The sequence below is a fragment of the Antechinus flavipes genome, chromosome 1 (assembly GCF_016432865.1).
Source record: "Antechinus flavipes isolate AdamAnt ecotype Samford, QLD, Australia chromosome 1, AdamAnt_v2, whole genome shotgun sequence".
Taxonomy (NCBI): domain Eukaryota; kingdom Metazoa; phylum Chordata; class Mammalia; order Dasyuromorphia; family Dasyuridae; genus Antechinus; species Antechinus flavipes.
Genome location: NC_067398.1, coordinates 49,677,560 through 49,702,742, shown reverse-complemented (window position 1 = coordinate 49,702,742; position 25,183 = coordinate 49,677,560). Strand labels below are relative to the sequence as shown.

General features: G+C 38.7%; 1 protein-coding gene across 10 annotated transcripts in view; it reads right to left on the bottom strand.

Moving 5' to 3' along the window:
• Nucleotides 1-25,183, bottom strand: part of ATP2B2 (ATPase plasma membrane Ca2+ transporting 2) — a 653,989-nt gene that overhangs the window by 133,807 nt on the left and 494,999 nt on the right. For all 10 annotated transcript variants that reach the window (XM_051982255.1, XM_051982273.1, XM_051982284.1 and 7 more), the window contains one exon: nt 19,456-19,653. In XM_051982255.1, the coding sequence (XP_051838215.1) occupies nt 19,456-19,653 (198 nt within the window). The remainder of the gene's footprint in view (nt 1-19,455; nt 19,654-25,183) is intronic.

The following is a 25,183-nucleotide window of genomic DNA, read 5'->3' as shown; positions in this document are numbered from 1 at the left end:
ATCTTATTTGAGGTTCAGTATAATTCAGTGAAGTGTTACTATACCTCCATTTTATAAATGTGAAAACAGAGGTTCAGCTGAGGAAGGTAAGTGACTTGGACAGAGAAATAGAGCTAATAAGTAAAGAAGATAAGGAAAAGGGTCTAGAAAATTACTTAGAGAAATCAGTATCTGAGAGGCAAGGAGTGGAGGGTTCTTTAATTGGGTTTTCTAGAAGCACTATAGGGTCTCAGGATACCTGACTACCAAGGCTGTCAGGAAGAAAAGCAAAAACAATCAACCTGCTTCATTCATCCTACTGAGGAGAGTGAATATGCATGAAGAGGCCTCTGATTTTTCATGGCATCTTATGACTTCTCTTGAATGATTCCTACACTAATAAAATGCAGGTGGAACATCAAGGGAAGAAAGTTCTACATCCAAGGCTGGCTCTGATAAAACAAATTATGAAGCCAGAGGAGCTTGCCCTGGAGCTTTTTTTGATACATCCCATATATCTTATGGCTACATTTTGCATTTTGTTTTGACAACATAACAATCACTTCCCAACAACATCTTAATATTTTTCCTTAGAAACAAGTAAGCAAAACCACCAGATGGAGGAACAGTGATGGACAAAACACACAACATTCAACTCTCTTTTTTTAGAACGAAAAAAATAGATCGCTGCTGCTTAACGAAGAGAAATTAAATATGCTTTTATATCCACCATCTGAAACCATAAATCTCTGCCCTTGTTGATTTGGATTATCTTTTCATGTTCTCTTCATGGCTCGGATTGAGCACCACACTTGGAGTCAGGAAGAACTGAATTCAAATCCTCTGTCAGCTGCTTAATATGTGGCTTTGAGCATGTTACTTAATCTTTCTCCTGGTCTCAATTTCCTTGCTTGTAAAATGAGAGGTTTGGATGGGATGACTTCTTGGATCCCTTTCAACTTTAAATCTCTGGTCCTAAATCCAAGAAGTCTTCAGTAGGCAGAGGAATGAACCTCTAATAGCAAGATACCATATTGAGAAACTGGGGAAATAAATAGGAAAATCTCTTTGCATAGCACCACATGGAAGGATGGGTATCCTAGAGTGATAGAGCATTCTCCACTATTGGGTTTCCTCTGGCATCCTGGTTCCCATGTTCTCCAATAGGAAACAGTAAGTAGAATTGGGGAATACTCAAGGGATAAATAGTCACCTCAGGGAATTGAGAAGGAAAAAAATCTGCATAGTAATATATGCCAAAGCAATGAATGACAACTCAGCCTTCCCACAGAGCATTGGCAGGGAGGCTATAAAGGGTCTTTATAGGGCTGTGCTCTGATTAGACCAATAATTTTGAGAGGAATTCATTCAGTCCTGAGCTAAATGCAGTAATTACCAATCAGACAGTATTATCAGAAAAAGGTCTAAAATAGGAAGACTCTGAACATCTGTATGTGTCCTGACTTCTCTCGATGGAGTATACTGCCAACCTAGCCTCTTCTGTGCCTCACCCCACCTCCAGGCTGCTATTTTTAAAAGTGGAACACCTTGTGCCATTGGACGCCCCCTCCAAAGTTCTCGGGGAAAATCTCATCCCGCCTACTGCAGCATTTTAATTTTTTTAAATGAATCCAACTCTACCTGCCATCTATAGGGAAGCTCTAAAATGCATTCCAAACCTAAAGACATCCACCAGAAGGCTTGTTCCATAGCAATGGATCTCAGCTGGGGTTGCAGCTCCCAAGCAGACTGGAGATACTTTCATTTGGATATCCAAAGTCATGGTTTCCAAAGGAGGTTAGGGGAAAGGATAGGAGATGAGAAGAAGTGTTTATTTGTGTTAATGATTTACTGGACTACATAGTGCAGACTAGTGACCATAGAGGACAAAATGATAACGTACAATGCAGGGCAAATTACAACTTCTCTCAAAAATACAAACTCATTTTTACCATTCATCTCTCCACCAACTCAAATCAATCAGTGAGCATTTATTAAATGCTTTCTCTGTACCAGGCCCTGAGCTAAGCACTGGGAAGGCAAAAGCATAGGGAAACTTTACTGACGGCCCTTGGGAGACTTACATCTTCTCATAGGCAAACAAAATGGGCATATAAAAGAATATACAACATATCTGATAGAATTTTTTGCATGGCAGGAGGCATTAATACAATGTCTGGCACACAATAGGCATTTAATAGATGTTTGTTGCATGATTAGTAACTGGAGACATAAGGAACAATTTCATGAAGAAAGCAGTTTTTGAGCTGAGTTTGCAAGGAATGTAGAGATTCTAAGAAGGAACAGTGAGGAAGGAGAATATTCAGGCATAAAAGACTGCCAGTGCAAAGGCTTAGAGATTGGAGATAGAGGGTCATGTGTAAGGAATAAGACGACCAGTTTGGCTGAACCATCCCCATCCTCATGAGACTCAGAAGAATTGTTCCTTCTTTATCCCTCACCAGAAGGGGAGATGCTGATTTTCTTTTCTTTACTTCCTAAATTTCCAGGCTCAGTGGACATCATAGGTTAGTGGAAAAAGCAGAAGATAGAGTCAGTTGACATGGGTTTGAATGCTGGCTCATTTTCTAGCTTGGTGCAGCCCAAGGTAATCTATTGAACTTTAGTCTCTAACCTGAAAATGGGGGTGACAGTTCTTGGTACCACTGACCTCACAGAAATCACTGTGAGAAATGCGCTTTGTATAAACCTTTTAAAAAGTGTTTTAGAAGAGTCAGTTGATGTCAAACTTGAGGGTCACCCAAAGAGTAATAGAAATTCCTATGGTAAGCATGTGAGCAAGCTACAAGATTATAAACAAATAATTATGGAGGTGAGGAGGTATAGAAGATGTCATTGAAGAAATGAATGAACAAAAAGAAGATGGAGTCATTGAGTGGTGAGCTGATGGAAGACCCATCTACTCTATTGGCATTCTCTTCATGTTCAGAAAAATTGAAGAGCTCATGAGAGTCCCTGGATGATGATGATCATGATCATCATCATCATCACTATCCTGAAGGAAAAGTGATATTATTATTCTTATTTTACAGATAAAGAAACTAAGATACATAGAGATTAAGCAACTTGCCCAACCTCATATAGCTGGTAAAAGTTTGAGGTGAGATATAAACTCAGGTTTTCTTGACTCTCAAGTTTATTGCTCTCCTGTTCTCAGCTTCTTAAACTGGTTTAAGACTTCAAACTGAGTCTTGTAACTGAATGTGCGGATCAAAAAATAATGATTTCTTATCAATAAATATTTATATACCTATATACCCAAGGACACAAAAAAAATTTGTGGGTAAAAAGGAGTCAGAATTCTACCTACCACTTAAATGCTCTATTCTACCACTTAAATGGCTAGTTTAGCTAGCATTGATAAAAAATAATAATAAAAACAGATTTACATAGTATTTTAAAATTTGCTAAGTTCTTTGTAAACATCTCATTTGTTTCTTATAACATCTTATAACATACAGATATTATTATGCCCATTTTACAGAGAAGACTGACAGGATTGAAGTGACGTGCCCATGGTCACACAGCTAAAAACTATCTGAGATTAGATTTGGAGTCAGGTCCAGTATTCTATGTATTGTCTTACTGCCTTACTCACAAAGCATAGCCAGACCCAGATGTGCTAAAATTCTTATTGTTGGAAGAAATAGATACACTCATAGGCCCATTTGAAAGTGAGACAAGTTTGCCCTATGCTATGTAACAAATAAGATATAATCCCTGAACAAAGGGAATTATAATACAATTGAGGAAATAAGAATAACATACATGAAATAGAACTTGAGATAGTATATAATCATCAATTATTAATAAGGATTAGAAAAGGAAGATAGATCCAAACAGAGATGGGAATTGTAAAATGGATACAATTCGATAAGCAGAAGCCAGAGTGGTGGAAAAAATATGCAACCAAAAAATCCCTAGCCCACAGTCATCCCAGCTAAAACACTAGTCAGTTATCAAGTATGTGGCAGGTGCTTAATAAATGTTTGTTAATTCATCAATCTGGCTAATTTTGCCAAGTCACTTCCTTCCATCTGTATCTCAGTTTCTTCATCAATAAAATGCTCAATGAACCAGCTGTCAACATAGGTTTTTCTCATAGCTGAAAAATCAACAACTATGTATAAGACAAAGTCATTCAAGAAACTTACAGTCTAATTGGAATATACATCAATTATCTGCCATATCTACATATAGATCAGGACAATACTACAGGAACAAAACTTTTACATCATTTGTCATGATTAGAATAAAGGCAGAGATGGCATGCTTATCAAATCTGGAGATAATTAACAGGAAAGCAGCTAGGTGGTACAATCAACAGAATAATGCACTTGGAGCCAGAAAAATCTGAGTTCAAATCTAGTCTTTGACACTCACTAGCTTTTTTGAACTTTTTCTCTTAACCTTTTTCTGCCTCAGTCTCATTGCCCACAAAATGGGAATCATAAAAACATTTACCTTCTATGTTGCTATGAGGCTAAAAAGAAAAGGAGGAGGAAGAGGATGAAGAAGAGGAGGAGGAAAAGAAGGAGGAAGAAAAGGAAAGAGAGGAAGAAGAGCATTTATTAGGCCCATACCATATGCCAGACACTGTGCCAGGAGCTAGAAATTCAAAGACCAAAAAATTGAAATGATCCCTGTTCTGAAGAGCTTGTTTTCTATCAGAGAGACACCATGTCCATAGACGAATATAAAGAATGGCTATGTACAGAGTAAAAACTAAATAAATTCTAGATACTTAGGGAGGGAGGGCACTTAAAGGGCTCAAGAAAAACTAAGTAGAAAGTACTAGGCTCTAGATTTTAGGGAAAGTATCAATAAACTCGGGGGAGGTCAGCCGTGATAGTTAAAATCCATCATCATTATAATAAGAAGCATCTATATAATGCTTTAAGATTTGAAATGTTATTTCATTTTATTCTCATAACAAGTCTTGGGAGGGAAGGGCTATTATTACTTCCATTTATATATGGGAAACTGAGGTAGGCAGAGGTGAAGTGACACAACTAGCTAAGTGTCTGAAGCTACATTTGAACTCAGATCTTCCAGACTCCAACCCCAGTAGTCTATCCATGCACCAGCATGCTGCCTTATGAAGATCACTTGAAGGAATTAGGGATGTTCAGTCTATGAAAGAGAAGGCTTGGGGGAATCTGCTGGCCGGCTTCAAATATTTAAAGGTCCATTACCTAGATGAAGGACAGACTTTTTCTAAGTGATCCCTGTGGGCAGAGCTAGGGACAACTCAAAGAGATAAATTTAGATCTCAGATAAGGAAAAACTTCCTAATAATTATAACTACACAAGAAGGTAACAAGCTGCCTGAGGAGCTGGCAGGTTCCACATCAGTAGAAGGAGGCCTCAAGCAAAAGTTTGATGACTGCTTGCCAGGTATGCCGTGGACGGGATTTTTGTTCACACGCGAGTCGGCTTGGCTGGCTCCTACGTTCCCATGTAAGTGTGAGCCTCTGATAACTCGCTGTCAGAACCACTCATTTAGCAGGCACCAGATACGACTGGTGGTGCTATCTTGTTGTGTGTGCAGTGCTCATCTCCTCAGTTAGGCAAGAAGGCCCTTAAGGGCATGAGCTATGTCTCCGACTTCTCTGAGTTCCAGGCGGCAGCCTGTGAGCAGGAGATATCAGGGCATATCTGATGGAGCAGCCCTCGGTAAACTGCTGCAGCCTTTATTGTCTCTGCTGCTGTGGCAATTCATCACATGCTGCCTTATGACATGGAACTGGAGAAATTGAAGGAATGACCAGTCCTAAGAATGATACCAGATTTCTCCTAATATCTATCTTAGGGCCTGTCTTGAAATCCTTTCCAAAATCTAATTCTGGCAGGGAGGTGACCTTCTCTTATGTTCTCAAAGACTATACCAAAAAAGCAGCAATGTAGTAAAGGAGAAAAATTAATCTATTTTGAGTTCAAAAACCTGAGTTTGAATTCTGTCTCTATCATTTACATCAGGCATTTCAATTCTCTGGAGCTCAGTTTCATTTTTTAAATGAGGAAATTAGACCAAAAATCCTCTAAATGTCTTTCTAACTCTAGACTATTACCCTATTATTATCTCTGACTGGTCCCCACCAAGATGAAAGAATATAGATCCCAAGCCTAATGATAACTTATGTCCCCTATCTAAGAACCAACCTAAGCTTTGAAGAGGCTCATCACCAGATTGACCAGAAGGGGTATAATTTTCAACCAAAATCCCCAAAACTAGCTAGGTTACTAAGGAATTGTCATATGCATTAGTAAAGAGAATGCCCACACCAAAAAAATCACAGATCCTTCAAATGCTAAAATGTTTGGCAAATTTTCTGATCATGCATTATAGGATACTGGATTACCCTGACTCCCCTATAATGTTTAGCACAGGTCTGAGACACATGTCCAGATGGAAATCACCACAAATTTGTGAACATGAATTTTTCTGTGACTAGGAGCACTTACACATCCACTTTTATTTTATATCATTTTCCCGTGTTTATGTATTGTTTTAAACATCATAGAAGAATATATTTGGAGCTGTATCTAGTCTAATCCACTTATTTTACAAAGAAACTGAGGTCTAAGGTCACAAAGGTCAATTTGTGATTTGAATCCAGTTCATCCAGTTCCAAAATCTTTGCATCCTGTGCCGTGATGCTTTTCTCAAGGTCTGTTCTCCAAGTATTCCGCATGTCTGTGTGGATCTTCCCGCAACTAAATTGCAAAGTGATGAGAGCAAAGACTCGTTGTTATTGATGAATCAGGACTCAGTGTTGTTGTTGTTGTTGAGTCAGAACTCGGTGTTGTTGAATCAAGACTCAATGTTTTTGTTGTTCAGTCAGGACTCAATGTTATTGTTGTTTTTGTTGTTGTTGTTGTTGTTGTTGTGTCAAGACTCAGTATAGTTGTTGCTGTTGAGTCAGGACTCAAGTGTTGTTGCTATTGAGTCAGGACTCAATGTTGCTGTTGTTGTTGAGTGAGGACTCAATGTTGTTGGCGAATCAGGACTCAATGTTGCTGTTGTTGTTGAGTCAGGACTCAATGTTGTTGTTGAGTCAGGACTCAATGTTGTTGTTGTTGAGTCAGGACTCAATGTTGTTGTTGTTGAGTCAGGACTCAATGTTGTTGTTGTTGAGTCAGGACTCAATGTTGTTGTTGTTGAGTCAGGACTCAATGTTGTTGTTGAGTCAGGACTCATGTTGGCGAATCAGGACTCAATGTTACTGTTGTTATTGTTGAGTCAGGACTCAATGTTGTTGTTGAGTCAGAACTTGATGTTGGTGAATCAGGACTCAATGTTGCTGTTGTTGTGTCAAGACTTGATGTTGTTATTGCTGTTGAAGTAATTCTCAATGTTGAGTCAGGATTCAGTGACATTGCTGCTGTTGAGTCAGGATCCGATGTTGTTGTTGTTGTTGAGTCAGGACTCAATGTTGTTGTGTCGGGATTCAGTATAGTTGTTGCTATTGAGTCAGGACTTGATGTTGTTGCTGTTCAGTCAGGACTTGATGTTGTTGCTGTTGAGTTAGTTCTCGATGTTGAGTCAGGATTCAGTGACGCTGCTACTGTTGAGTCAGGACTCGTTGTTGTGGAGTCATTTCAATCATGTCCAACTCTTCATGCTTCCATTTCACGTTTTCTTGGCAAAGATACTGGAGTGGTTTGCCATTTCCTTTTCCAGCTTAATGTAGGCATTCAAAAAACATTCTTTAATGGATGAATGAAATTCTCACTTGTTAAAGCTCAAAGGCCATGGCATAATTGCTCCAACTCTTTTTGAAGAAACCAGTGTTTACATTTAAAGTGTTTACAGTTGATGAAGCTGAAGGCCCGTGAAGTCAAATAACTTACCCAAGATCACAGAACTAATTAATGGCAGAGCTACAAATAGACCTCCCCACCTCAATTCCCCACTTCCCAAATCTCCTAGAAAATCAGATGGGATAGGATGTTAGACTTCGAAGACCTGAGTTCAAATCCTACTTTAGACATTTATTAGCCATGTAACCTTGGGCAATTCATTTAGCTCTCCTGGAACTCAGTTTCCTCATCTCTAAAATGGGGAGGAGGGTTGAGTTTGATAGCCTCTAAGGTTCATTTTAGTCTTAAATTTTTGCTCCTGTGCACCCTGAAATCAGTGTTCCTTTCTGTTCACTACAATGCTCCTAGGCATTTATAGGTTTTCCTTTTCCTTGGAAAATTACCTAATTTCAATGCCCATTATTCTTTCTTATCCTGTTTGGGTAGAACTACCTCAAATGGGATATCCAGTCCATACAATCTACTTCTATTTTCTCTCCATCTGCATTCCTTTTTTCTTCTATCCAAAATCCAACTTCTCACCAAACCAAATGCCATCACCTCATTGATCAATGGTTTCATCCCCATTCCTCCTCGTTCTCAACTATTCAGTTCTATCTGACATAGATTCCGTGGGAGTAGGGGCCAAAAAAGCAGAAATCAGCTTTGGATTCACATCATCATCTCACATGGTGTCTTGCACATTGTTGGTCTTTAATAAGTGTTTGTACAATCGATTCCTTGAAACTTCTTCCATCCTCAGTTTCCCTGACACTATGTTCTTTCCATGACAGTTCTCTTCTTGTGGTAACTCCATCCCTGACTTCTTTTGGACCACTTACCCAGTAGCCCCTCTTTGCCCTCTACAGCTCAGGCTTAGAGGACTGCTCCTTTATGCTAAAAATCAATCTCTAGAGATTTTCTCTCTTCAAAAACTTTCAATGACCCTAGCACACAACTAATACCTAAATTCAGAGGCCAGTCCACAGACCCTCTTTTCAACCCAATATCTGCAGTGCATTAGAAAGCATTTAACCTTTTGTGTCTCACATGTGTGTCTCATATATAGGAGATACTCAGGAGCCAAAGTATGGCATTCTGAAGATTCCATAGACAGTAGGAAGACAAAAGTTAAACAGTATAGACTTGCTCTGAATTAGAGTTAAAACAATCATGTGCATTTTTTGTAGGGGAAGGCAATCAGGATAAAGAGAATTCCCCAGGATCATACAACTAGTAAGTGTCTGAGGCTGGATTTGAACTCAGATCCTCACATCCATTATATCACCTGACTGCCCCTACACATGCATTTTTAATCAAAGTATAAAGGGAAGCAATAACTCTTTTCTCTCCTACTTAAGACACATTTTAATTATATGACTCTGAACAAGCCACTTGACTGTTATTGCTCAGTAGTTGTTGTTGTTTTTCATCTGTAAAATGCAGATAACAGTAACAATTCAGAGTTATTGCTAGGATCAAATTGCTAGGATAAGTTGCTTTACAAATCTTAAACACTATTTATAACTATTATTAATAATGATGCCAGTTATTGGGATTATTTTACTTTAAACAAAGACATTTAGGTGAGGTACTGTATAGAGTACTGACCTTGAAGTCAGGAAAATTTGAATTCAAGCCTCATATCATATACTTACTGCCTATGTGACTCTGGCAACTCACCTAACCCTTCTGGCCTCAGTTTTCTCATCTGTAAAATACCCAATTCTCAGAGTTGTTCTGAGAATCCAATGCAAGAACAAATGTAACATGTTGCAAGCCTTAAAATGTTACATAAATATTAGCTATTTTATCCCAATTTCTACTCCATTCTTCTTCTTCCTCTCCCTTTCTTCTCCCCTTGTTCCCACCTCCCTTCCTCTCTCCCTCCTTCTCTCCCTTCCCCTCTCTCTCTCTCTCCCTCTTCCCCCTTTCTCTCCTCCCCTCCCCTCTTTCTCTCTCTCTGTCTCTATCACTGTTTCTTTCTCTCTGTCTCTCTCTCTGTCTCTCTCTCTGTCTCTCTCTCTCTCCTCCTTTCCTCCCCCACCCCTCCACTTCGGCATCTCTCTGTTTCTGTCTCTCTCTGTGTCTGACTCTGCCCACAGTACTGAGGATACAGCAGATAGTCACTACACACACATTATATATACATATATAAATACAAATGTGTGCTCATATAGTCACACGCATATATATGTACCATATTGTATATATATATATATATGTGTATTGCACACATGTATACGTAGGAATACTTGTGTGCATACATACACACGTGTGTATATATACATGCGTGCAGATTGGTATGTACATGTGTGTGCACAAACATGTGTGTGTGTGTATCTTGCATGTTTTATGTCATTGAGCTGAACTATATGCAAGTATAGTCATAAAGCTGGCCAGATCTCTCAAACATAGATTGGACTAAATTTTTCAATCTCCCTGGTACCATCATGGAGGCTGAATCTATTCCATTCTCCAGGTATTTAATAAGCACCTCCTGGCACCACGCTGAACATATTCTATTTATGCTGAAGGACTAGCAATACCAGTCTGCACAGTAACTGAACAGAACAAGAGGCAAAGAAAGTTCAAAGACAAAAACAAAAACAGAAAAACAAAAGCTTTCCCCCAGGATGCATGTATGCTATGTGCCATGATAAGCAGGAAGAAAGTATAAGAAGTAATCAGGTTGAGAGAGCACTGTGCACTCAAGGAGGAGAGTCAGGAAGGGCCTCCTACAAGAATGGGCATGGAGCTGAGCTTGGGAGGAAGCTGAGGGTTCCAAGCAGCAAAGGCAAGGGGGCAGGGCCTCCTGGGTGGGGTGAGCCTCGCTGGACAAAAGCTCGGAAGTGGAAGATGGAGAATATGTACAGGGAGTATGTTCCAGACCGGCTCTGTATATTCCGTCTGCTTTTTATATATGGTGGATAAAAGGCAGTCTCTTAGGACCCTCCTTCATCAGTTCTCTCTCTGTATTTTTTGTTGTTTGCTTGCTTCTCATGGTGCAGATGATCCAGGTTCTAGTTCCAGCTCTACCATAAGCATGCTGTGTGACTTTATCTCTTTAAACTACAGATTGTCTCAATACTATCCTGCCTACTCCAACTGCACATTGTTACAGACAGAATATAGAATTTGCTGCTTGTAGATTTTGGTTCAGTTTTTGATGCTGGTAGTGTTTGGACTATGTATGCCCTGTATGACTTTGGATATTTCACCTCAAATCCCTGAATGCCCTGAAAATTGTAATAATTAATTATAATTACATAATTATAAAATAATGATGATGATGATAATAATTTAGAGTTTTCTCGGCAAACATACTAGAATGGTTTGCCATTCCTTTCTCCAGCTTCTTTTAGAAATGAAGAAACTGAGGCAAACAGAATTAAGTGACTTGCCCAGGGTGACCCAGCTAGCAAATATCTGAAGCTGAATTTGAACTCAGGTCATCCTGATCCCAGATCCAGCAGTCTATCCAGTGGACCACCTAGCTAACCCCATTCTACAAATGAGGAAACTGAGCCTGAGAGAAGTAATTCACCCATGATATGGTTCAGAAGTCTTTGAGGAAGGATTCAAACTTGACATCAGGTCTAGTGTCTCATCCATTTCTCTATCTAATTGTCCTACAAGAATAGTAATACATCAACCATCTTCACAGGGTTTTGTGGTAACCAAGGAAGTGAAATGTGAAAGTTAAGTGCTTCAGAAATGTGAGTTCTGATCATTACTGCAGACACAAAATGGGACAGTGGCTATTATTATCATTACCCCCATCATTATTAATGGCAGTGGTACCATCATCAATGGTAGTGATGAATGTGGGGTAGCCATGATTACATCCAGCTCCTGGGATTCACTTGAAGCAAAGGCATCCCACAATTCCTTCAGAACAGACCTCAAAGACCAAGAGCTGTGTGGGATTATAAATAGCCACTTTCAGCTTTCACCAACTGAGTCTGTGTTATTTCTTGTGCAGAATTTCCTGGAATTCATTTTGCATTCAGTGTCTAGCTGACAGATTTGAAATGCTGATTTCTTTGAGGTGGCAGAATTATATTGGCCATCACCGAGTGTCTAATTCCAGGCTAACCTCCAAGGCACTTTGTGTGTGTGTATAATGGGGGAAACGACAGATAGCATCTGAAAAACTGCCATCCGCTAAAACCTTCAGGTGAATTGGGATTGTGTGCTAATAGGTCCCAGCACTGAAAGAGAACTCCTTTGCCTTTAGTTCTTAGCAATGTGCTCTTAAAAAGAAAACATTTGCTGAGGAGTTTTTATGGAGTTAAAAGAAATTTCAATGGCTCTCAGTGAGCGGAGAGGCAGCTTTTAGGTGTTCACTTTTTTTGATCAAAATAACCAATACCCCTCACGTCCACAAAAAACTTCACCACTTGGTGCATTTCATGGATGCTAGTGTGCATCTGTGGTTCAAAGCTAAATACCTTTTTTTCTGTTTGAAAAAAATGATTTATTTTGAGAGTCAAGATAGTGTAGTAAAGGAGAAAGTTAGGTAGGTGATTAGGATATTGGATCTGAAGTAAAGAAAACCTGAGCAAATCTGGCCTCAGACACTTACTGGTTGTCTAAATCATTTGGCAAATCATTTTACCACTCTCTGTCTCAGTTTCTCCATTTGTAAAATGAAGGAGATGAACTTTAAGGTCCTCAACTAGTTCTCCATCTATTATAAATGATAAAGCCATCCTAATTACCCAAAAGGGTCAACACTTCAGCAATGGCCTCATCGCTGTCCTCTCAACTCAAAGTACTGGACCATATCCTGGGGTTACAGGACAAAAAGGAAAACAGTTAAAAAGTTTGCACTCCACAGGAGGGAAAAACATGTGTAGAGATAAGCAAATACAATGTATTCCAAAAGTCTTAGAGCAATTTAAAGCTTTAATAGTTTAATACTGTGTCTCTCCCTCAGTTCCATTCCCTTCTTCCCAAAAAAACTTTTAAACTGTATTAAGACTTTTGGGACATTCAGTATACATAACCTATGTATAAAATAAATGTAAACTAACTGGAGGGAGGAATGTTGAAATGCCCTTGAACACTAACTTAGGGGTAGGGAGAAAAGGTCATGATAGAAGGACTTCCTATATATCTATGTGCATGTGTATTTATGTGTACATATACTATATATTGTGGGTGGGTGTGTGGATGTGTGTGTGTATAATTTGAAGAACCCCTTCAAAAAGAGAGGCAGAGACAGGAAGACGCAGAGCCTGGAAGAGACAATGAGAAACAGACAGGCAAAAATACAGGGGAAAAGAATATAATATAATAGAAAAAAACATTGGACCAGTGGGTCAGCCTCAGATGCAAGTCCAGATGTTTCTACTTACCAGCTATGTGAAATTCAATGAGTCACCTAATCTCTTGAACGCTGAGTCTCCTCATTGGTAAAAATGGTGACAAGAAATAATACTTGTCCTGCTGACTTCCCACAGTTGTTGCAGCAAGCACTTTGGAGGCCACAGAGAGCTTTGGAAGGCATTAGCCTTCTTATAAGCTAGCAACAATCCATTTATCTGACCAGCCGACTTTCAAACAGCCAGAAAAAATGCCAAGCCCCAAAATAAACAATGACTGTGACCCGAGAAGGAAAAAGTGACCACTGAGTCTGCAAACTTTAATCAAAAAGCAACCAGCTGAGCAGCCTCAGGTCAAACCTGGTGAATCCAATAGCAATAAGAGTGGTGATAGTAACTACTGCCATCAATATAATGTTTTATTGGAGAGGCTCTTAACCATTTTTGTGTAATGACCCCTCCGGTGGAGCCTCTGGACCTTTTTCAGAATGATGTTCTTAAAGAAGTAAAATAAAATAGAAAGGATTACAAAGGAAATCCACATACACACACATGTGTTGGGGGGGATAAATATATATGTTGGGGGGATAGATGGGTGGATGGATGGGTGGTTTGACAGAAAATTATCCAAGTATTCTTAAGAAAACAAGTATTCTGAATAAATCAAAGAAATGCTGTTTTAAAGTTTGCCAAATACTTTATATATCTTAACTTATTTAAATGAAATAATAACCCCATAGGAGAAGTGGTATAGCAATTATCTCCATTTTAAAGATAAGAAAAATGAGACATAATGAGATCAATTCCTATGGCTGACTTATGACTATACTCCTATGGTCATATAGCTATTATAACCCAGTTTTTCCTGATTCCAAATCCAGTCTGAGACTGTTTTAGTCATACTTTTCTAGAGGCTTTCTGGTAACCTTCAGCTTTTCTCTAAGTTATCATGGATGCAATATTAGAAGCTATGAATTGTGTAGAAAAGAAACTCCTAGGAAGAGTGATATGTGACGGCATCTTGACAGTGGAGAAGAAGAGACATAAATTGGGGGAAAAAGTCTGGGGCCAATGAGGCTAGAGGGGAGTTATTCCACATACATCAATAGCTACTGAGGGCATCATTTTGCTATTGCTCTGTATAGTAATTAATGGTCATGATGATGACAGCAGGAAAAAAGGTTAAATTCTATTTAGTAAGGCAAAGAGCTGTAGGATAAATTTGGGTAAGATTTGTATCCAAATGATAAAATTTAATGGTATTAATGGAAATAAAAGGGCTTCATTTCAGTTTTCTAGAACTGACTAGAATTCACTAACCTAAAATACTTCCGGTCCATAAGACAACACATTTCAGGAATACTTGAAAATCTTGGAAGAAATTGAAATGGCTGCACCTTACTACAAAATCATCATAGAATCTCAAAATCAGGAGGGACTTTAGAAATCATTTTGTCTCATCCACTGATTTGGACAGTTCTTTGCAGTTGTGGATTGTTTCCATCAATTAATAAAGATTTATTGAGCCCAATAGTGGGCTCAGGTACTGTATGGGCTCCAGAAAGGTATAAGCTAGGATCCCTGCTCTGCTTAAGTTGCTTAAAGTGAAGCTGTAAATTCTTTGTAAGACTTAAGCATATAAAAAATTAGCTTAACAAAAGCTATTCGTGCCAAGTGTTAGATCTGTAGTCTAGAAAGTAAATGCTATTCTTCAAAGAATAAGGAGACCGCCAGCACCTGGGATGATCTGGAAAGGCTTCTTGGAGGAAATGGGACTTGAGTTAAGGAAGGGAAAGGTTTGCCCCCAAAGAGAAGAGTATTTTGAGATTTGGGAGTGGTTGGAATTTTTATATAATCAAAGGCTGGATGCAAAAATAGACATACCAGTTCTGGGAACAGTAAGGAGAATGGAAAGGCTAGGGTGAGCAAAGGTTATGTAGCATAATAACATGATACAAGTCTGTGTAAGTTTGAAAGGCAGAGCAAGTTTTAAAATCACAGAATATTATAGCTAGAAGGAACTTCAGAACTTAAGAGTGGCAGAAGCTGAAAGGATCTTAGAATATAGAGTGCTCACGTAGGAAAGGATACCGGGTATCGTCTAGTTCAACTCCTCTCAATTTAAATGAGTCCCATGGGCTGTAGGGGAGAGGGACATTAACTTTGCAGTTAACCTACAAAGAACTCTACCCCAGCCATAGTTATGACTTGACTTCGGGGAAAAAAATTATCATCCACACTTTCAGAAAATATCCACTGAAATGAACCTGTGAATAGGCAAAGTACAGTAAAGACATTGAATCATTAACAGGCATTAACACCTTAACTGGAATTAATTTTTCAGATCAGCAGGGCTTAGAAAAATGAGACATAGTGCAAGAAGGTCTGGGTGGAGAAAGAAAAACTCAAAAGCTTTGGACAACTTGAGGGAACAATGATTGTGTGATAGAAAGGTTGACTATAGCAGAAGATAAGGGGGAAAAGACGAAGGAGATGGAGAGGCATTGGGGATAAATTGATATTTTCTCTTTGCCTTTGCTTGAACAGTTTTTGGTGACTAAAATGCCCTCCCTTCATCTCTTCATCTATTTAAATCTCAGCCATCTTTTAAAGATATTCAATATGAAATGAAATGATTAATATACTATAAATGTTTATTAAAAGAACTTAGCCCAATGCTTGGAACATGGTAAGTATTTCTTAAATGATTATTGCCTAACATTCAATGAAAATTCCACCACTTTCAGGAAGTGACAACTCTTTGTTTTGCAGTCCAAGATAACACAGTATAAAACAATGAAATGGTACAGTTAGAGTACAGTTCTTGGAATTGGGAAGATATAAATTTGAATCTGATCTCAAACTAGCTCTGTGACCCTGGCTAAGTCAGTGAATATCTCTCAGCCTCCATTTCTTCTTTTATAAAAGAAGCCATGTTTTGCTCACAGACTTGTGAGGATTGAATGAAATGACATCTGTAAAACATTTTGTTTTAGAGAGCTAGATAAATAAAAATCATACATACAATGTAATACAATACAACATTCATTTATTAAGTTCCATTACTTTGCAAAATGCAAGACTTGGGGCTGGAGCTATAAAGCAAAATAAAAACCAATTCCTGTCCTCAGTATTCTAAGAAGTACAAGAAAGACATGAGGTCAGCCTGTGGAGGTAAATAAAGAGACAAATACAAAAAGCCAGGGGAGAGGCTATGGGTACCTCAACTAGGAGTGTGACCATGTAAAGGATGAAAAGATGGATGTGAGAAATACTGTGAAGGCAGACTTTTAAAAAGTTTGTCAAATGATTGGATCTAACACCAAATGAGTGAGAAGGAAGAACTGAGGATGATTCTGAGGTGATGAATAGAGATGACTAGAAGAAACAAAAGAGGTAGCATTTAACCCACTGCTAATTTTTAGAGCAGCCATGGCTCTATGTAGTGATGGGAACCATTCACAAGGTGATTCTCAGACTTTGACAGAAGAATACTCATCCATATTTGAGATAATGCAGAGGAAAAAATGAAAAGTTAAGCTGTTGCTTCTTGAGAACAGAGATCAGTATAATGGATTCTGCATATGAGGTGTGATCTCCTTGGCAGAGAGAAAAAAATAAAAGACTAGATAAGAAACATTTTCTCTATTGAGTGCCTATGATTCCTGGGGAAAATCAATTGAGGACCACCCAAAAGTAAACTGCCACTTCATTTAGTTGCATTTAAAGTTGCATTGAAAGACAACTAAAAGCCAACACATTTTACTATGATTTAAGATAAGTTCAAGAAACATGAAATTCTAATCAATAAATTTAATTCAGTAATGCAGCCCTTGTAGCAAAGGATCCCTTCAGATAGGAAGAATCTGGCACATGTTAGGGACCTTTCAATTCCCAGGCTCACCGCACTCATCCAAATAATCTTGGCACTGTAGAATGTGACACATGCCCTACCCCCAAAGGTGGTCACCAGCTCCCCTTGCAAGCACAGAGCATTAGGCTTGAAACATAAACAGTCTTATTTGCAAATTAGTGGAAGCAAACAGAACTTTCACCATGGAATTCACAGATGCGTGGAAATGAATCAATCAATGTCCCCGGCATTGTACTAAGTTCTGGGAATACAGCTATAAAGAATAAAACCCATCTGTGGAATGTAGCTATCTCTATCAGTGAGCAAGCCTCCCCCAGAAAGACTTCAGCAGTGCTGGTGACTTACAACACTGCCTTGGCAAGGATGCTAAAAGAGGGAAGCCAGAGTTTGCTCCCCCATAGATATGCCCTCTCCAGTTCCCTCTGGACATCACTGAGTGTTTTATGTCTTGACTCCCCATGTTCTCTCTGGGAATAATTAGTTACTGTTTCTACTACTGCTTCCTGTTGCTGCCTTCCTTAACTTCCAGAAGGCCATTTTGTCACTGGCCTGGCTTTCTGATTTTTAGTTCTGCTTCCTAAATCTTCCTTATTCCCTAAACTTGGGGACCAACATTTCAACAACTAATCTATATGGGAATGATGCTTCAGTTGTTTTTTTAATCTCCATAATTCTAAAGCCTTTTTTGTTTCAGCCCCCTCAGTCCAAGGTATCATTAGGGATCTTTGGGGAGGTTTAGCATCCCACAAGTGTCTCTGTCTCCATTGCAATGTATGTTTTGCAAATATTACTTCATTTAGATAATTGCTGTGATCTATTCCTGTTGTAAAAATCTTTAATTTCATGAAGAAAATTTTAAAACTGTTTAGTTTCAGTAATACATGTTTTCCAGACTGGAAACTAAGTGGATGTCAGTTGGAAAATGGCTGAATAAGTTATGGCATATGAATGTAATGAAATATTATTGTTCTGTAAGAAACAATGAGCAAGTTGATTTCAGAAAAGCCTGGAAAGACTTATATGAAGAGATGCTGAAATGAAGTGAATAGAACCAAGAAAACATTGTACATAGAAACAAGATTATGTGATGATCAACCGTGATAGACTTGGTTCTTTTAAACAATGAGATGATTCAAAGCAATTCCAATTGACTTGTGATGGAAAGAACCATCTGTATCCAGAGAGAGAATTATGGAGACTAAATGTATCCACATGGTATTTTCACCTTTTTGTTATGATTTACTTGCTTGTTTTTTTCTGTCTCATTTGTTTCCCTTTTCATCTGATTTTTCTTGTGCAGCATGATAAATGTGAAAACGTTTAGAAGATTACACGTTTAATGTATATTGGATTACTGGATGTCCATGAGAGAAGGGAAATGAGGAGGGAGAGAGAAAAATTGGAACACAAGTTGAAAATTGTCTTTGCAGTTGTTTTGAAAAATAAAAAGCTATTATTACTTTTAAAAATATATATGATGTCCAGTTAAAAGAGACAGAAAAAAAAAAAAGGAGAAAAGAGGAGAAGGAAAGAAAGAGAGAAAGGAGTTAGCCTGAGCCAACCAACAGAAAGACTCTGAGGAATATAAGATACAGTGGGGAAATGAGTGAACCATAGAATGTCATAGCTGTAAAAGAAAAAGTGTGTAGTGCCCTTCCGTGTGGCGGTACAATAGCCAACAATTAATCACCTATATAAATACTGCAGAGATGACTCCCTTGCAGATGGTTAAGGCAATTAGGATTTTACCAGACTAATTCTCAGTAACTTGGAATTTTTGTACCTGAAGGAGACAGACTGGGGCATGAAGGAGATCACCTAGGCAGCAGCCACAGAACTGGGGAGAGCATATCATAAGAGTATTCTGGGGCACTCTCCAGATTGTGGCACCTTGACCCAAAACTCCATGCTCTGGTCAAAACTTCTCAAGGCAAGCAGAGTTGGAGCTAACCACAAGTATAAGACCAATCTAGGCTTTGGAAACTATGTACTAGGGAGCAATAACTGCATTAGAGGTAACCAGGTGGACCAGTGGATAAAGTTCTGAGCTTGGAAACAGGAAAATCAAGTTCTAATCTGACTTTCGCATTTACTAAATATATGGCCCTGAGTAAGTCAATTTCATCAACTGTAATATCATAATAGTCCCTACCTTCAAAGATTTTTTCATGAGAAAATATTTGTGAAATGCTTAGCACAGTGCCCAGTATACAATAGGCACTTAATAAATGTTTGTTTCTTTCATTGTTATTTGGAAGACTGGACTACTGCTGACTTATTTTATGAATCTGGGGAAATCATTTGCCTCCAAGACTGTGTTTCTTCCTCATTAAAATCAGGGATTTGGACTTCATGATCTTTTAAGAACCCCTTTCAGTTCAGACTGTGAAATGATTCTCAGCAGATAAGGTGCTGCTAACAACAACAACAATAACAATCCACCCTTACCTTCATTCCCCTCTCCAGGAGGATGATAAAATGAAAGTCCCAGAGAGATGATGGCTGCAATTTCCAGGATAATAAGAGTCACGTCCTGTAGCGCTTCCCAAACTAGCTGTAAGAACGTTTTTGGCTTCTTTGGAGGTATAAAGTTTTGCCCAAAAATCTGCTTTCTTTTTTCCAAGTCTGGAGCAGTGCCCGGCAAACCTGTGAACAAATAAAAAAAAGTGAATCTGATTAAAGTAATATGGAAAGATAAAATTCCTTAAGACATTAACTAGTGCCTGTGATTCCCAGCCCCAAATACAGGCAAGGGATGACCAAAGAGCACCCAATGAGAAGTGAAGTATAATGAAGATACCATTGGACTGAGAAATAGGAGTCCTGGGTTCTCCTCAGAAATTATATGTTTAAAGGGCAGCTAGGTGATTCAGTGGATAGAGTTCTAACCCTGAAGTCAGGAGAATCTGAGTTCAAATCTGGTCTTAGACACTTAACATTTCCTCACCGCATGACCTTGGGCAAGTCACTTGACCTTAATTGCCTCAGCAAAAGAAAGAAAGAAATTATATATCTACAACTGGACTCAAAGGTATTCAGAGTACTCAGAGGTCATAGAGTCCAAACCTCACATTTTACAGATAAATATATGGAGGCCAGGGAATTATAAAGTTAATAAATATCAGAAGTGAGATTTTAAACCAGGTCCTTGGACCCCAAAGCCAACGCAATTTCCCTTCTGGATGGCACCTTAGGACTGGGTGTCATTAACTCACTAGACAACTTTGGGCAAGAGGTAAGGAAACTAGAATACTTCTGAGTCACATGAAAAAGAAAAATATCTGCCACTAAGCAAAACAACTGGATTTTGCCATAGACTATTAGGCTTTCTATTTCTCCTAATGAAATTCAATATCATTCAATTTGGCTGAGTTTTCTGATCTTTTAAGAGCTGCTACCAAGAGTACAGTCTATCCTTAGTCTTCTGTCTTCTACAGGCTTGATAAGCAGGTTATCTCTAGCTTTGTCCAAGTCAGTGTTTATGTAAAGGGTTTCCCAAGAAGCCTTAACATAATATAAAGCTTTAATTGACTTATTTAATAGCCTGGGAAAAAATGCCAAGAGTTCAGCCACTCTTCTTTGGAAAGGAGATTTAACCTCATCTATGGATCAACAATAGGTTTATCAATAGGTGAAGTAGGTGGGGGAGAGAGGTTACCAAAAAAAAACTTTTTGCACTATCAGGATTGTATTTCTCTAACTGGAATCTCTGACAGTCTCAGTTTTATCTACCAATTATGAATATATTTCTAATCCTCTCCTGTGGGCAGGCACTCACTTATGAATATTTTGTTCAGAATACCCTGGGCAAGTTATTTGACCTTACTTTTTTTCATCTATAACACAGATTAATAATAGCATTTACCTCACAGGATTGTTGTGACGTAATCTATATAAAAATGTATACATGAAATGTGTCCCAAAATGGGAGCGGCTATCATTATAAATGTTCACTTCGTCTTCTAATATCCCTGGAAGGCTGGCAGATTTAGCTGATATTCATAAATGTGGAGTCTGGGGCCCTGAGACTGGCCCAGAGCCACACAGGTGAGCCAGTATGCGTAGCCAGGCTGAGAAGCCACATCTCTTCCTTGTTTCAAGTCCGCCATTGTTCCCACTTCCCAGGGCCTCCAGCTAGCCCTCTTTCTGCAAAGAGTATTCCCGCCTACCACTGTTTTCTCAGAAATAACAGCTGAACGGAACAAAAATATTTGTGTGTTCTGCTGGTCCCACCCCCAGGAAAGTAACCTGCCAAATGGTTTCCACAACAACAAAACAATCAGAGACTGATTAGATCTGAGCATTCAGACCCCAAATGAGAAACTCAAAGAGGCCAGGAGGAAGATTTAACAGTAAGCAGAGACCGATTCAAATGAAATCCAAATTTGAACCTTCTTTACCACTAAGCAAAAGGCCTTTCCAAGCAGCAGTAGATGAGGACAGAGGAAAAATTCTCCCTCCAATCTCATCAGCACATAAAAGAAGAAAGGGGCTGCAAACAAACCTCCTCTGATCATACACAGAGATATTTCCCTTCACAAGATTGTCCTGGAAGTCAATTCAATGAACATTCTCCAAGCTCCTCTAATGCATCAGGCACTGTGCTAAGGATGGAGGATACAAAGAAAGGCAAATACATTGCTGTCTTCAAGGAGCTCACAGTCTAATGGAGGGTGGTAAACTGCAAACAATTTTGTATGAGATAGGCAGAATAAATTGGTGGTAATCTCAGAGAGAAGGTACTGAATGGGGAAAATTTCTTGCAAAGAGGGATTTTAGCTGAGATCTGAAGGAAGTCAAGCTAGGGGGAAGAAATAAGGAGGGGAAGAATTCCAACCATGGAAGACTGCCAGGGAAAAGGCTTCAGTTGGGAAAACGAAGGGTAGTGTGGGAGGAATAACAAAGAGGTTGGAATTGCTAGATTGTAGAGAGTACTCAGAGAGGAGGGAGATATAAGCAGATTGAAAGGTAGGAAGGGACCAGGCTAAGTTCATGCTAGGAAAACGGTTGTTATTATTCAGTTATTTCACTTGTGTTCATCTTTTAGCTTTGTATTTCCAGCACTTAGCAGTGTATTACATATAGTCAGGGCTTAATAAATGATTCTTCACTCATGCCAGTAAAGATATTAATCAATGAATAAAATTATGTAATGAAAATAAGACCTGAACATCGACCAAGGAGACAGAAATTTGAAATACTGGATGTGATACTGTCTCCTCTCTTCAGTGTAGACAACATACAACACTTCTCTAGACCTCAACTTCCTCATCCATAAAATGAGGAAAATACTATCTGTAGCCCCTACCTTGAAGGATTTTTGTGAGACTAGCACTTTGTAAATTTTAAAAGAAGTGTAGAAATATGAGCCTCTGCAAGTAATTACTGCAGGAGAGGACCAGAAAGAGAAACTGAAGAGTCCCCTTAAAGTTTTTTTTTTTTTTTAAATATTTCTCCTCTCCTCCCCCAAAGAAATTTCAATAGACATTGGAGAGTGCTGTTCTGAGAATGGACCTATGTATCCAAGTCCAAATTCAGAACTCTAATCAGCAATGTAACATAGCAAATAGTACTGGATGTGTAGCCCTGAAGCTCTGGGTTCACATTTTTTCTCACTTATTAGCTAGATGACTCTACAGCATCCAGGGCTATCTCTAGTCATCCTGATCTATATCTTGCCACTGGATCCAGATGGCTCTGGCAGAGAAAGTGATGGTGACTCTGAACAACCCTGCTTTACTTAAATCCAATTCATTTGCAAATCATGACATTGCCTTCCTGATGTCATTGGTCCTCTTAGAGAATGAAGAACAAACAACAAATAACAACAAAATGACCCTAAGCAAATTATTTAATCTCATTTAATTCCACTTTCCTCAACTGCAAAATGGGGATAATAAAAGTACCAACTCATAGAGTTGTTTATAGAGATCAAGGAAATAATAGATGTAAAGTGTTTTCCAAACAGTAAAGCACTATATAAAGGATCATCATCATCATCTCTAGCCTTTCTAGATTCCAAGAGAACTTCAGAAGATAGACTGTCTAAAAAGCAATTTGTAGATATTGTCCTTGTCTGAGGGCCAAACATTTCAAGGCAACCCTATCCTGATCACTGGGCTGTACTGCCGATGCTATGAACTCACTACTTAGCTGTGAAATTAACAAGCCTATTTTTGGGAGCATAAACAACAGAGAACAGCGGGAAAAACTAATGGCATTTTGAGATTCAATTTAGATTACAGTGCATCTCACCATTTAGCATATTAAAAATTAATATGCTGTGTCAAATACCTCTAGATAAACTTAGGGGAGCTCACAGAAAATGGCAAAAATGAAGGGTTTGTATCTGATTATGGAGTGTGACTATTTGGGAAGAAAGATCATTTCTTGGAGGTTTTTTCCCTTGTATGTATTTTTTCATTTTTTATAATTTTCTAAATAAAGGGAGTAAAGCATTGTGGAAAAGAACATTAAATTTGAAATCAAGGAGCCTTGGATTCTCATCCCAAATCTGGCACTGACTAGCTGGGTAACTTTTGGACAAGTCAAACTTTGATCTGGGTGGAGTCTTTCAAAGTCATATAGTTCAAACCCTTATTTAGCCCCAGAATCCTCTATGACATTGGGAAAATCTAATCACAGATTTAAGAACTCTTATCCATGTGCAGAGGATTAGTGATGAATGTGAACTAACAGGGGTGATGGATTCAAAAGGCAGAATGAACCAGGCATTTTTAGACATGGCTAACATAAGAATTTTTCTTGATGCCATTTGTTCATGCTACAAATGCTAAGGGGGAAAATGAAGGTTTGGGATTTGATTATGAAATGATTGTTTGGAGGAGGACATATGGGGGGAACTTTGGTTTTTTCCCCTTTGTCACAGTAGGAAAAAAATAAAATACATTTTAAATTAAACAACTAACTTAATTTAATTTAAAAGCAAATAAAATCCATTCACCTCTCTGAGAGCCCATGATTTAAAGAGGTAGTCATGCAATCAATATTTGAGCATGTAACCTCCCAGGAAATTTGGGAGGATCAAATAAGATAATGTTTGTAAAGTGGTACACAACCTTTAACATAACATACAAGGTAGTTACCCATGTATTAAAGTGACAGTCAAAGGATCTCCTGGAGTTAAAAAGAACTATACATATGGCCCTTTAAGAATAGCTGACATCTGGAAATTCAAAATGAGGTAGCTGAGATTCATTCTTTAAGTTAGCTTTACAAGAAATCTTTTTGTCCTGCCTCCTCTTTCCCATATTGAGCAAGGAAACTGAGCTACAAAGCTGCAAACCACTGCATCAGGTTAGCATGGTACTGCAGACAAAGTCCTAAACGTGGTTTAGCGGTGGAAATGATCTTAGAGGTCACCTGGCATAATTCCCTTATTGTAGAGATGAGGAAACAGAGACCCAAGAGGAAAAATAAATTATGCAAAGCTAGTTGAAGAGTCTAAGTGGGATTATGACCAATGTCCTCCATCTCCAGCTAAAGTCTTCATTCAGCCACATCACAAGACAGAGAGACTGGATCCAATCCTCAATTCTCCCAATAATCCCTGTGTCACACTGGGCAAAGGATTTCCCTTCATCTCAGTTTCCTTATTTATAAAATAAGGTTAGACTAAACTCCCTTCTTCCTTTAAGTCAACAATTCCATGATGTTTTGTCTAAAACTGCTAAGATAAGAGCCTCTACAGAGCCTGGAGTTCCATTAAAGAAGGGAGAAAAGGTATTAAGGCAATACCCTCCCATTAGCTCGTGGTGGGTATATATAGTATTGATTATATGTTTAAAATGTTTTCTACTATAAAATAACTAAGGGACTTGGGAAATTCCAAAAGTCTAGGAATACCTGAGCTGATGACTCATCAAAGCCAGTGCCCTGGGGAGGTCAGTGGAGAATGTAACCTGAGTCAGGGGAAGATGGGTCTGCCATTGTCCTCAGGATGTTCATCTCAGCTCTGAAATGGAGCTAAGCCTGAGGTATTCCTCCAATGAAAAACAGGAACCTATGAGTCAGCCCATGAGGAATATATGACTTAACAGAAAAAGAAGCCTCGCTACTTCTGGCACCCAAGGGGAGCTGATAGGACCAGAGAAAGCTCTTAATTTGGAAAAAATGGCAACAGGAGATTAAGAATTCACATGGCACAATTCACATA